At 39.5% G+C, this 12,390-nt stretch overlaps 1 protein-coding gene and 1 long non-coding RNA gene across 4 annotated transcripts in view; both read left to right on the top strand.

Moving 5' to 3' along the window:
- The window catches only part of gpm6bb (glycoprotein M6Bb), a 29,230-nt gene that overhangs the window by 10,767 nt on the left and 6,073 nt on the right, over positions 1-12,390 (top strand). Inside the window, exons 1-2 of one of the 3 annotated variants that reach the window (XM_040005309.1) lie at positions 4,099-4,424; positions 11,992-12,178. In XM_040005309.1, coding sequence (XP_039861243.1) covers positions 4,202-4,424; positions 11,992-12,178 — 410 coding nt within the window. In that variant the 5' untranslated portion in view covers positions 4,099-4,201. Of the gene's footprint in view, positions 1-4,098; positions 4,425-11,991; positions 12,179-12,390 lie in introns of those variants that run through there. The other 2 variants (XM_040005310.1, XM_040005311.1) reach the window with 2 other exon arrangements.
- Positions 4,431-11,495, top strand: LOC120717372. The gene is made up of 2 exons (XR_005692185.1): positions 4,431-10,874; positions 10,908-11,495. It is a non-coding gene; the product is annotated as an uncharacterized LOC120717372 (long non-coding RNA).

Below are 12,390 nucleotides of genomic sequence, written 5' to 3'. Positions count from 1 at the left end.
AAGAATATCATCTTAAACGCTGTTTAAATGAGATTGCAGAGTATCTTTGTTTTTCAGTCATTGTGTTTAAAGGAACCTATGGATTGGTGCCATTTCTGACATTTAAAAACCCCAGGATTTGGATTATTATCAAAGGATTAATTGATACAAAGCCCTAGACACAAGTTGTCTTTGGATCTTACTAATTACTACAGACATTTGGAATGACAGAAAACATCCAAGACCAAGATGTTATTTAAGAATTGCACCATTAAAGAATTTGATAACTTTCAAATTTGAACCTGCTCAAACACTGAATTTATTAGGGGGGGGGGGGAAATTGATTTTCATTTGTTCAAAAAAGCCAAGAGGAAGTAAAAAAAAACACTGTGGTTTCCCTGTTTTGTGGAGAGCATGTCTTTCTATAATGAGTTTTAGTTAAAATCATTTTTTCCACTGAGGGTTTTTATTTATTTATTTATTTTTTGTAGAAGTAGTAGTAAAACAACTCAGAGCCTTATATAGATTGAATTGTCTCATGTAATCATAATATGGCAGGAGCAGATGTACTTTTAGATACAAAACTTTGGATTTTCAAATAAATCATATGTTTGATTGTTCAGTAAATGTCAGAGAATTTGTATGGCTTTTGTTTCTCTGTAGACTCCCAGAGCAGATGAAAATGGGTCAGTAAACAAATGAATGGATCTGCATAATGGGTTTGCTGTGCCATGCTTCTGTACCAATCAATAACCTGGATTCATGCCATACATAAAGGCACACATACAAAGCAGATTGAGATACGAAGAGGGACTGCGGTTAAAACTAGGTCACTAATGCCACTAGAAAAGAGAAACTCATTGACTACAACAAATGACCAAAACAAAGTTCACAAGAATCTCAAGCTTAAAGATGTTGATTGTTGAAGTGTTTTCCATGAGCACCACAAAATACCAGCTCGCCATTTGGTTTTGCTTTTCTTCACCTTTACAACAGATGTTAACCTTCACAGTTAGTTATTTCTGACATAGTTGATGCCACATGCCCATTTGGTTTAAACTGTCTTCCTCTGTTCTCGTGTGGTGAGCCTGCTTTCTCAGGCCTTTGATGGGTGTAAGTAGTGCTTGAGCCTGGGCACAGACCTGGTTCCATGAGAACTCCTTCCATAGTGTGAGCCAAGCAGGGGTGCAGGTCTTCATGGGTGACTGAACACTGGCGAGCATTCACGATCCGAGTCTCACACCATGAAAGGTTGACCCACAATGAAGCCTCCCACATTTGTATGAGCTTCATCATCATTCAGATTGTGTCCTCAAGTAGGGGCGTGGCGCTGCGTCCACACTGAATCTGAGCTTGCAGCACTCAGGCTTTCACATGATTATTCCCACAGCCTGTTAGTATTTTAGGTAAAGCTGAGTGCAGCCTTTCTTCTGGGCTTTATTCATTTGGTTCAGCTCATATACGGAGTTCTACTTTGCATGACATTTTTTTTTTTTTTAAATTTAATTGCTGTAAAAGCACCACCAGTCAACATTCAAAGGATTGACACTATATCGTTTCTGATGATAACTGCAGTATTTAATGTAATACTAATCGTATCTCACTCACTTTGTAATGTCATAATTCCAGTACCGGTATCTGGTGGACAAACTAAATGACCTTATGGCACCTTAACACTGGTCATCGGCCAGTTCTCCCAGCTTCTTTAAGGACATTCAGATGTCTTCTTTGGATGTTGGTTGTCATTTATTCTGTTCTCTGTCAACATTCTGAAAATGCTCTGGTACAAGGAGTGGACTGAAAATGAGTGAAAAAAGTGCAGACAATGTCCAAAGAAAAGCCTTCAGAAGGCCTGAAGAACTATGGCTCAAGACCACTTTTAAAAATTACGACAACGTCTGGCTCCTTGGAAGCAAAATGTAAAAATATGAGGTGGACCTCAAGACCTTTGCACACCACTGTATTACTCATACCACAGTTGGCCGTCTCAGTCTGCTCATTACTGTATACGAGGCAAAGAAACGTCATTAACCACTTAGGTTGAAATGCAGATTTTGAGTGTTTGACCTGCTCCCTAGGTCTCTTGTGGCTCTTCTTCCTTCACTATGTTGTCTTTTGACTTATCAGCTACAAAGGGATTACTGTTAGATATCGTGGAGTGAAATGAGACTCGATAGTGAACGCAGCCCACTTTTAACTGAATGAACTGAACTAAATATTCAGAACTGAATGTTCACTACAAGCTACCAGTGCTATAGATTGGCTTAACAGGTAACCATAGCATTGGTGAAATCTTTGTATTTCAAGCCTCTATTTTAACATCTAGGCTCCATTTCGGAGCCACAAGTGACCAAATTTGATAAGTTATCAGCTAAGCTTGGTTAGCATGCTTCCTTAGATTTCACATGTACTGTCTGTTTTGGTATCCTCCTATTGAAGAGGCCATGTCCCCAATAGTACATAACTTTAAGCTATAATTAAATTTAAATGAGTGAGTACAGTTTTCAAAAAGATGGAATTTAGATATGTTCATTTCTGCTGGAGTTTTTAGCACTTTGCTTCATTTTTTTCGTCCTGCTTTAGATAAAAGAAACAAAAAACAAACAAACAAACATTACAAAAGACATGTGTCAGTAAATACTATTTATACTACTTCTTTTTTTTGCCCGATAGCACTTTTTCACCCAAGTAATGGATGCATTTGCTGTGATAACTATGATCTTTATGCCAAAACAAAAGTTTATTCACAGTCAGAGTTTTTAATGAAAGGCACATGTTTTTGGTACTAAAATCGAGAATTTATTAAAATAAGTCCTAAAGCACATTTTGACCTGTTCTGATCACATGTTTTAAATTTCCTTTCACACAAATGATATAAACATGTTGTTGTGCAAACACTCTTAAAGATTTGCAGATGGATCACTGGATTGACCTTGACTTTTTAATTTTTTCTCAGTAACATGAAGCATCCAGTGTCGACCACTCCAGTACATTTTGTCCTGCACATAATCAGGCTCACTGGATGCTTTACTTGAGCTCCTGTTATACCTAATGTGAATCACAAGTGTGGAATCCACTGAATCAGCTGTTAATGCACATATGCAGAGATCAAACACTTCAAACATAAGGAACATGTTGGTTCTTCTTGCTTTAATGGGGCTGATGGTAAAAACGCTTGAAGATTAGTGCAGCATTTGTTGTTGTGGGATCCCTGCTAAGTTCACTTCCCTGACCCCCGAGGCTCCCCTCCCCTGTTGTTCCCCCTCATCTCTGAGGTCTGGTATCCGTGAGAAGACCCCACTCCAACTCTACTCCACCAGCCCCCCCCTTCCTCAGCTGAAAGGCCTTTCTCTCATTAGCATGCCCCTGGGGCTTCTCAGCCTGCTGTTGCCAAACAAACACAGCCAATATCTTCCTCACTGTCTCCTCTGGTCATCTCTCATCATTCATTTTGGCCTGGCCCTGTTATTTTCACGAGTTGTTTCTCATGGTGTCGTCGTCTTGGCTTTAATTTCTCCCTCTTTAAGTTTTTACAGGTCTTTTTTTTTCTTTGTGATTTTCTGTTTCTTCAATTTTCACATGCTGCTTCCTCTGTTGTCTCTATCAGCCCAGAGGATGCTCTGCGTCCCCGTGTAGGAAATGTAGACGTGCCTTCCTTTCATGTGTCCTCTTTATGATTTAGAAACCACCAGATGGAGGGAAGAGACCGGTCAGAGGTTGCTAATGTATGCTGCAGGAGCAGAGGGCACATGGTGCAAATCAGAAGATGAAGGGTTTACCCTTGACCACAACACAACCACACAGCATGCACTCTCGCCCTCTCTTGGACTCTGGTCACATGGGAGATAGACAAAGATGACTGTGTGCATATATGCTTTCAGCCTAAGCTATAGTTTTCACCCACAGCTAAAGTAGTGACTTCCACTTTCTTGTTGTCACCAGATTTCCTCCCATTGCTTTTCTTTCTGAGACAGAGATGCCCAAGAGGAGGAGAATGAGGAGTGTGTTCATGGCATAGGCAAAGATTTCTGTGTCATTAGGAGGAAACTTTAATTTAACTGTTGGTTAAGAAACTGTTGATTTATTCAAAGAGAATATATAAAAGTTTTGGTCAAGGAATGCATGTAGTAAGCTCAAGAAAGTGCTTACCTGACAAGATCTCAAACAAAAGCTGTGATTTACTGTGGAGAGTTGCCTTCACAAGGCAGGACACAATTAAACGATGGAACATAGCAGCAAGGAAAGTGAGAGACGGAGATACAGAAGGCAGAGCCATGCAGGAAGGAAAGAGAACGAGAAACAAGAGTGTCAGGGGGAGAAAGGAAGAGAGAATCTGCTGAAAAAAGAAGAAGAAGAAGAAAAAAAAACATTTTTGCTGGGTAGAAGAAAAACAACCATGGAAACTCAATCAGACGAAAACCAAGACCAGAGGCAGGACAAAAGAGGTACCAATGAGCACTTACAAAGAGCCAGTTCAGTTCTTTTCATTGCTGTGTTTGCTGGGGCTTTAACCTTCTCCAGCATGCTTGGTTTCGTTTCAGCTTTTGCTCTTTGGGGGATTTTTAAATTTTAGACCAACATCCATGCTTCACTGTTTTGTTTGAACCAAAGTTTTCAGTTCATTTGCAAAATTGCCTGTGCATGTTGTATGATCTAATTAGTTTAAATCTGTGGGCTGCTTTCAGCAGACTCCACTCCTGCAGCAGGAGGGACGTTGTGTTGCCGCAGGTCATCATCGTGCTAGCGTCACAGGGTGCGTTTGAGTTGTGTTTTCGGGGAGGACTGATGATTAATGAGGCGGATGAGGGGCGAGGACAAAGATAAATGAACCTGACATTAGCAGTGTTACATCAATAGCCTTGAGTAGTTTGTACACTAAAGGGGGAGAGAGAGCGGGTCATTAACTTGCTCATCACCTTCTTGTAGGAATGAACAGGAATCCTTGAATTTTCTGTCGCGCTTTGTGAAATAAGACAAGCAATTAAAAAAAAAAAAAAAAAAAAAATACAGTCATATATCTCAGGTTGCTGACAATGTGATGAGGTCAGTAGCTTTGCAAGCAGATTGAAATTATCATGTTTTTTAAGAAACAAGAACTAGCCTCTGCATTTTTTTTTTTTTTTTAAGTATTTTTGGTTGATGCATAGCTTATCTATTTTAACCCAGTTAAAGAATGAAGAAAAAGAGACTCAAACTGATGACACTACAAATGACATTATAATCAGATGACAGAGCTTCCCAGAATTCCTTATTTCCCTTCTCCCCACATGTACATAAAAAATGATGAGCCTTTACAGTCAGCACTGCCTGTTAGCGTTAATGAACACATCCTATATGTTTGTAAGTCTCCCCTAGCATGTGCAGTCAGGGGAATTGCAATCAGTCTCTTCTGAGATAGGCACAGTGAGACCACCTCTAACGAATTTCCATGCTCCCTCATCTCTTGAGAATTACCATTATAGCCATTAGAGCAATTTTAACTATCGCTCCACTCAGCAGAGAGTGTGGAAAAATAAGACTCTTTTTCATAAGTGGTGTTTTGGCAGTTTGCCCCAATGGAGCAACAAACAACAATACTTAGCATTAGCTGTAAACAAACACATCTGTTAGCAATGAGCCTAGATTTTTTTTCTTTTTTTTTTTAAATTGAAACTGGATGGTGTTTTTAATGGAGCTGGAAGCCAGCTTGTTGTTCGGGGAACTGGGAAGAAATTGAGGGTTTGCAAACTGTTCACTATAAATTGTGTGTATCCAAGTATGTTTATATCTGTGTGGGGGTTTTGCTTGTATATCATATGCATACTTTTCTATGTGCATATGATTATGCAGTGCTTGTTTATGCTTGTGCTGTGTGTTATTCTTTGTTTGGATAGGTGCAACTGTGTTTGTGTCTGGTATGTACCAAAAAAAAGAAAAGTCTTCCAAAACACCGCTCACATGTGGCACACATTTCTCTGTTCAGCTAAAGCAGAAAATAGACATTATTCCACATTTACCAAGCATCCCAGCTAAAGATTTTGATTATGGTTATGTTGGCTTGATGACTGTGGCTGAGGGATTGAGGGTGGCAGTGATGCAGCAAGGTCAGCTGAAGGGGTTAGTGATGACTCAGATCTCAGTGGGCAGTGTGTGGTAACTTCATTGGACAGATAAATAAAGGAAAGACTGGTAATGATATTACTCCCTGTATGCCTACTGGTATGTGGTAATTTGATGAAACTAGATTTTGCCCTTTATAATCCCTTAACAAAATTTACAAGTGATCAAATTATTTGTTATCCAACTCCAGAAAAACAAAAACAAACATACGAAATAAGAAAAAAATATTAAAAAAATAAAGAATCAACCGGAAGGGTAATCTGTGAATCTGCCAGTCCAGTGAGACACCCAAGTTTTCTTTCTCTTCTCATTTATTGTCTCGAGCTACTGCTGGCTATCAAACAAAGGAATGAAATGCTCAAAAAATGAAGTAAAAAGACGACCAAGCAAAAAGACAAAATAACAAAACTGACACCTAGTAAATTGTGGTGCTTTTGGACCCCTGGAGGTCTTGGACCCAGAAGCAGTTCCACACTTTACTCTCATTAGCCGTATGTCTCTGTCTGTCTTCGTCTCGGTGTGTTATAACTTCAGATTCCAGCTTGCTTTGCAACTCATGTTGGTCTTAAAACGCTATCTCATTCACACGCTGACAATCTGAGATGCTTTGACAAACAGGATCCTCCTGGAGTGTGAAGAGGCTGCTGTGGCCCATTGTGGCTAAGCTGTGTACAGTGCTGGAGGGGCACACAGGATGGAGCTCAGTGGTGAGCTTGTCCTGGGCCTGCAGCCTGTGGGCCGGAAGAGCAAGGCCGTGGTTCAGTGCTATTCTGAATGGCCCCTGAGAGTCCAGTGTGATGGACAGTCTGGGGCTGCACACACTGGCTCTTTGTATCCAGCCTTCTTGGACTCTTGCTTTCTTTTTTCTTTCTTTTCATGTTTTTTTTTCTATTTCTCTCACACAATGTCACCCACACAGACACTTTAAAAGAAAAATCACACAAACATCTTTTTCTCCCTGTATCCTCGTGATACAAATGTGTCAAATATAGCTTCTGTTGTAAGGCCAGACTACTACTGCTGTCGCAAAGAGATGGACAATAGAGTGAGAGGAAGTGGTTGGATGCCTAACTAGGAGTATTAGTCAGGGAGCAGGAGCATGTGAAAGTCATCAGAGGAAAAGGGTCCAATGTGATTTTCATTTAAAGTCATCCACCCAGAGCCAGTGGGATCCCTTCATTACAAGCTTGTTGTTTAGAGAGTCACCAGCTCCTACTGTTATCCCCCCGTGGAGGAGGAGGACTTTAGCTAACACAGGGATTTGCAATATCCTGTAACATCCTGTATTCAATGTAATCCCGCACTGTACTCTCAGATAACAATCTATTTTACAATAAGATACACAGATTACAGAACTCTGTAAAGTTTTGTGTGATTCGTTTGTTGGCCTTTGGACTTCTTTCATGGAGTTAGATGCAATGATCCTCTAAACTGTCCAATAACATTAAACAGGAGTTGTTGCTATGAAGAAGTACTACTTCTTGCTCCCAGCCAAGAACTATTGTTTGTACAGTTGACCAAAACCTTTGAACACCACAACACACATCTCCATCATAATCTTGGTTACTAACTAGTGACAGTAAACAAAAGGAAAACAAGTACTTGCTTAACATCTAAAAATAGTGAGACTCTTGTTTACTTTGCCCGACTTAATGGTTGTTACTTCTTGAGAAAGCTCATAATTGATTTTCCAGTATCATTGTTTCCTTAGAGATGTTTTAGAAATGCTGTTAACATTAACCACCATGAAATGCCTTCTTAATAGATTAAGTGGTTACGTTTTAAAATGCATTTTACTATATTTAGCATAAATGCCCTTTAAGCAGACTCAGTTTCAAGCCTTTAACCGAGATATTTTATTTTCCACAGCAGTTCCACATAGTTATCTCAAAATAAAACAATATGAATTCACATTTCCATAGCACATTTTTCCCCACGCTGCAGGATGAATTAGGTGTGTAATAACAAGTGATTACATAAATCTCCAGTGATGACGAACAGGGATGCTAGCTTGCATGCCATTGGCTTGCATTTTTCAGATAAAAGAAATATCACCAACAATATTTCACCACTAAAACTAGCCTGAACCTTTGACAAAAGGCAGGATAGAGCCATGCTTTCCTGTTGTGCATTTAGAGATGCTCTTTTGCATATCTTAGTTTTAAAGAGTGTTTATTTAAGTTACTATTACCTTATCAGCTCAAAGCAGTCTGGCCATTCCCCTCTGACCTCTGACATCGAAAATACACTTTTGCCAAGAGAACTGCTGCTCATGGGATTTTTTCCCCCCCAAACAATTCTCTGTAAACACTAGAGATGGTTTTGGGAAAACCCAGCAGTTTGGGAAATACTCAGACCAGTCACTAACAATGTGACATTCAAAGCTGTTTAAATCACCTTTGTTCCCCTATTCTGATGCTCAGTTTGAAGTTCCATAGGTCATCTAGACCATGGCCACATGGTGCTGCCTTGTGATTGACTGATTAGATGTTTGCATCAATGTGCATTGGTATACCTAACAAAGTGGCTGGTGAGTGTATATACATTATTGAACTGATGCTGTGCTACTGCGTCAACAATGCTAACAGGCTGTTATACAGTTTGACCTGGAATGACTATCTCAGGATTCTGTCTAATAAGTAAAGCTTTGACAGAAGCCTTTGTGAATAGAGAAATAGAGCACTATAACAGTCAGACAGAACATAAATGACAACCTAAGTAGTTTAGCTGTGTAAATACCACCCATGATTCATTGTGTTATTAAGTATAACCTAAGTGATAGCTTAGACATATCAACATTGTCAGTTCTGTTGGATAGCTGCTTAAGGACAGTGATTAAACAGACTGCATAATGATTAGATTTTCTCTCTCTTTAATTGCACTTAGTTGGATAAGCAGATTCCTGCCTAGGCCATGTCAGGTTAATATGAACTTTTTGCATATATTAATTTGACTGTAGATTGCCATGATATGCCTATATGATTTTTTGCATTTTATAATTTCAGATTTCCTTATGTGTTTGGACTTTCTTCTCATTTTCAGATCTAGTAAGGCAATTAATAAAACTATTGTACCATGGCATCTGGTGGTATGTTGCCAGATCTTGATCTAATATGGGGAGAAAAAGGTTCACAATATGGCATTTATTACTACTTTTGTCAATTTGTTTCTAGTATTTAGTTGGTTTTGCACTTGAAAACACCTGCATGCCACAGAACTGTAAACATTACAAAAGAATAGGGTGGTGCATAGTTGTGAATAGAGACTTGCGTAGTCTTGATGGGGGCTCGGGAAGTTGATTTTTAGCCAACATTTCCCAGTGTGTCAGAGCTACCTGACAGTACCCTCTCCTTCTTTATTTAAGTGGACTGTATTTACTTTGCAGCTGGGCTCAATATCCTGTCGAGCTTTGTGATCTGACTCCCAGCAACCCACTCTCCCTGCCTGACATTTTCATTACAGAAATGTGGGCTATGGTGGAAGCTAGCAACTCTGCTGTGGGGTATGCTCATTGAGTTGTGGTTAACATGCTGCCATGGCAACTCCTATTCATTCACTGTGGGATAGAAATGTTTTTAATCGCCCTGTACTACACAAACAGTCTGACTGCAAAAGTATTGACCTAGCAGCCATATATCTGTAAATTTCTTTTGTCAAGGAAGGCAAAGCACATGGACACAAATCAACTTTCAGTGTCCCAATAGACATTTGGTCTCTTACCTCAAGAAAAAGATAAAAAAGGAAATGGACTGGTTCCTATATAGCACCTATTTACTCAAGTTGAGCACTCAAAGCGTTTCTTACTTTTCTCTCTGATATTCTCACACACGCCAATGGATGCATCGGGGGAAACTCGGGGTTCAGAATCTTGACATATGGACTGGAGAAGCCAGGGATTGCTCCAGTGACCTTTTTTTTTTTTTTTACTGGCAGATGACCTATTCTGCCACCTCATCTACTGCTGCCTTTCTGTTGTTGGATGTTTACAGTTAACAGATACTCACAGACTGGCATAAATCCCTATTCTAATGAATGCACATATAAGAGCTTTCTTATCGTGTGTAAGTATTAGCTTAAATACGAAAGCTAACTGGTGAAAACCAGCCCAAAGAACACTTTGCAGAAAAATGTGACAATTGCAATTCTACTGCAGAAATGAGTACGAGTAGACTGTGTTTTTTGGCTGGGGTCACCATGTGCTAAGCTTTAACATCATTCTGGGTGTGAGGTTATAGCTTTATGCTAGCTTGTTTTTTGTAGATAATTGTAGAGCTGGTGTTGTGTTAGCAGCAGTGGATAGATTTGTCTGCCTGGGCACAATATACATTTTACCATCATGCCATTATCCTGTTCATATCTATCTCCCTATGCAAATACTGAAATCTGATGATTGTAGGGCAGAGGGCATATTTGTTTTTGTTTTTTCCTTCTGATTAGCCAGTATAATTGATGAATTTGATTGAAATGTTAATATTGAAAAAAAAAAAAAAAAGATCGGCAAACAGTGCTTAAAGAAATCAGGGCAACCATGTACCACACACAATATGGTGACACTACACCCAGTTTCCCCGAAGCATGTGTTGCATATATTGATACTGATACATTCTAGGCAACATATGGTCTAAGACTGGTGTATTTTTTGGAAGTTAATTATCCGCCAGTCCAATGCTACTGGTCAACTGATGTATTGGTATTGTTTAATGGACATTGTTGTGAAGATAATTAATCATCTAAATGTAGACAGTGTTAATACAGTTTGTACAGAATTGTTGTTTTGGGGACTTTGTGACAGTGCAGTTTGCTTATTGTTATTAACACTGGACACATAGCAACATGGACATGTGTCTGTGGTTACCTGACATATAAATCTAAAATTCCTTCTACATCTGGTTTGATGTCCAGAAAAATTTGACTGGTTAGCTGCTAAATATTTTACTGGTTTCATCAGCAAGTCACTAATCTGGTTAGTTGCTGCTGCTTGATGCCCAATGAGTGATTGGTACTGTAAAAACATTCTTTCTAACAGCGTTAAATGTATTAAATAAAGATGGGAAATCAGGCATAGGCCCAGGTGTGGGATTCAAAACATGAACAGACAGTGACCTGGATGTCCTGTGGCTGTACAACATCCTATCATACACATGTGGATCTGATTGTAAAAAGGCTGCGGCTTGTTTGCGTTTTTCCACAGACAGTGTGTTGTGATGACTGGGCTCCGTTTCACAAGGCACAAGAGCACATAGGATCAAACAGACTCATCTAGGTCACTTCATTTCCCTCATGTTTAGCTGCCATTGATTTCCTTTAAAGCTTGATACACATGCATCACCCTGACCTGCTGGATAGCCATTAGTGGCCTGTGAGTGAAGTGATGAATTGTCAACTGAAACGTTACAGCAGTGCAGATTTAAAAAAAAAAAAAAAAAAAAAAACAACCCCTCAGTGGCACCGAGCAAACTGTTCCTTTTCCTCATGTGCTTTGCATTGCAGTTGTTTTTGAAGGAAGTGCATTAACCACAAGAACATGTTTTGAAAGTTGTTTTGAACAGATGTGCTGGGACTGCCTGCACATTTCCTTTTGTAGCAATGACGATGAAACATCGTTATTTAGAAAATTTAAATTGTAATTGATTACAAAATGATTGTGGCAGACCAGTAATAAGTTCAGAGTATGCGCTGCCTCTTGGGTAATGTGCCCTGGGATAGGCTTCATGGATGAATGGATGATTAATGTAACGAATCATCTCATAATTAATTTTTCTTTGATTCGTATTCCACAAGCGAAACACGCTCCCTTTTATGGAAGTGGGGTCTGATGCTGACATTAATTCATTTCATTGCCTTTCAAAGTGAAATGATTTGGAATAAAACATGATGCTGAATAACACCCGCTTTTTTTTTTTTTTTGCACAGGTTGCTTTGAGTGCTGCATCAAATGTTTAGGCGGCGTGCCCTATGCATCTCTGGTGGCTACGATCCTCTGCTTCTCTGGTGTCGCCCTATTCTGTGGATGTGGCCATGTGGCCCTCACTGGCACTGTGACCATCCTGGAAAACCACTTCTCCAAGGTCACCAGCGATAATGCCATGCTCACTGACATGTAAGTGGCCTCATACTCTGTGTGCTCTAAATAGCTGCATCAAATGTTTGCCAGAGTCTGACAGATGGATTACTTACTTGGCAGTTAGTCTGATTTTTTTTTTTCTCTTTTAATATTATTTCCCCTTTAATATCAGATGTATTGTACGTCATGCTCACTGGTAAAAGTGTCTCTGCATAAGCATTGCAGTAAACACAAGTCCAAACCATAAG

Source organism: Simochromis diagramma, unplaced genomic scaffold, assembly GCF_900408965.1.
Source record: "Simochromis diagramma unplaced genomic scaffold, fSimDia1.1 OVJJ01000501.1, whole genome shotgun sequence".
Taxonomy (NCBI): Eukaryota; Metazoa; Chordata; class Actinopteri; order Cichliformes; family Cichlidae; genus Simochromis; species Simochromis diagramma.
The sequence above is the reverse complement of the archived record's forward strand: the minus strand, read 5'-3'. Positions and strand labels throughout refer to the sequence as shown.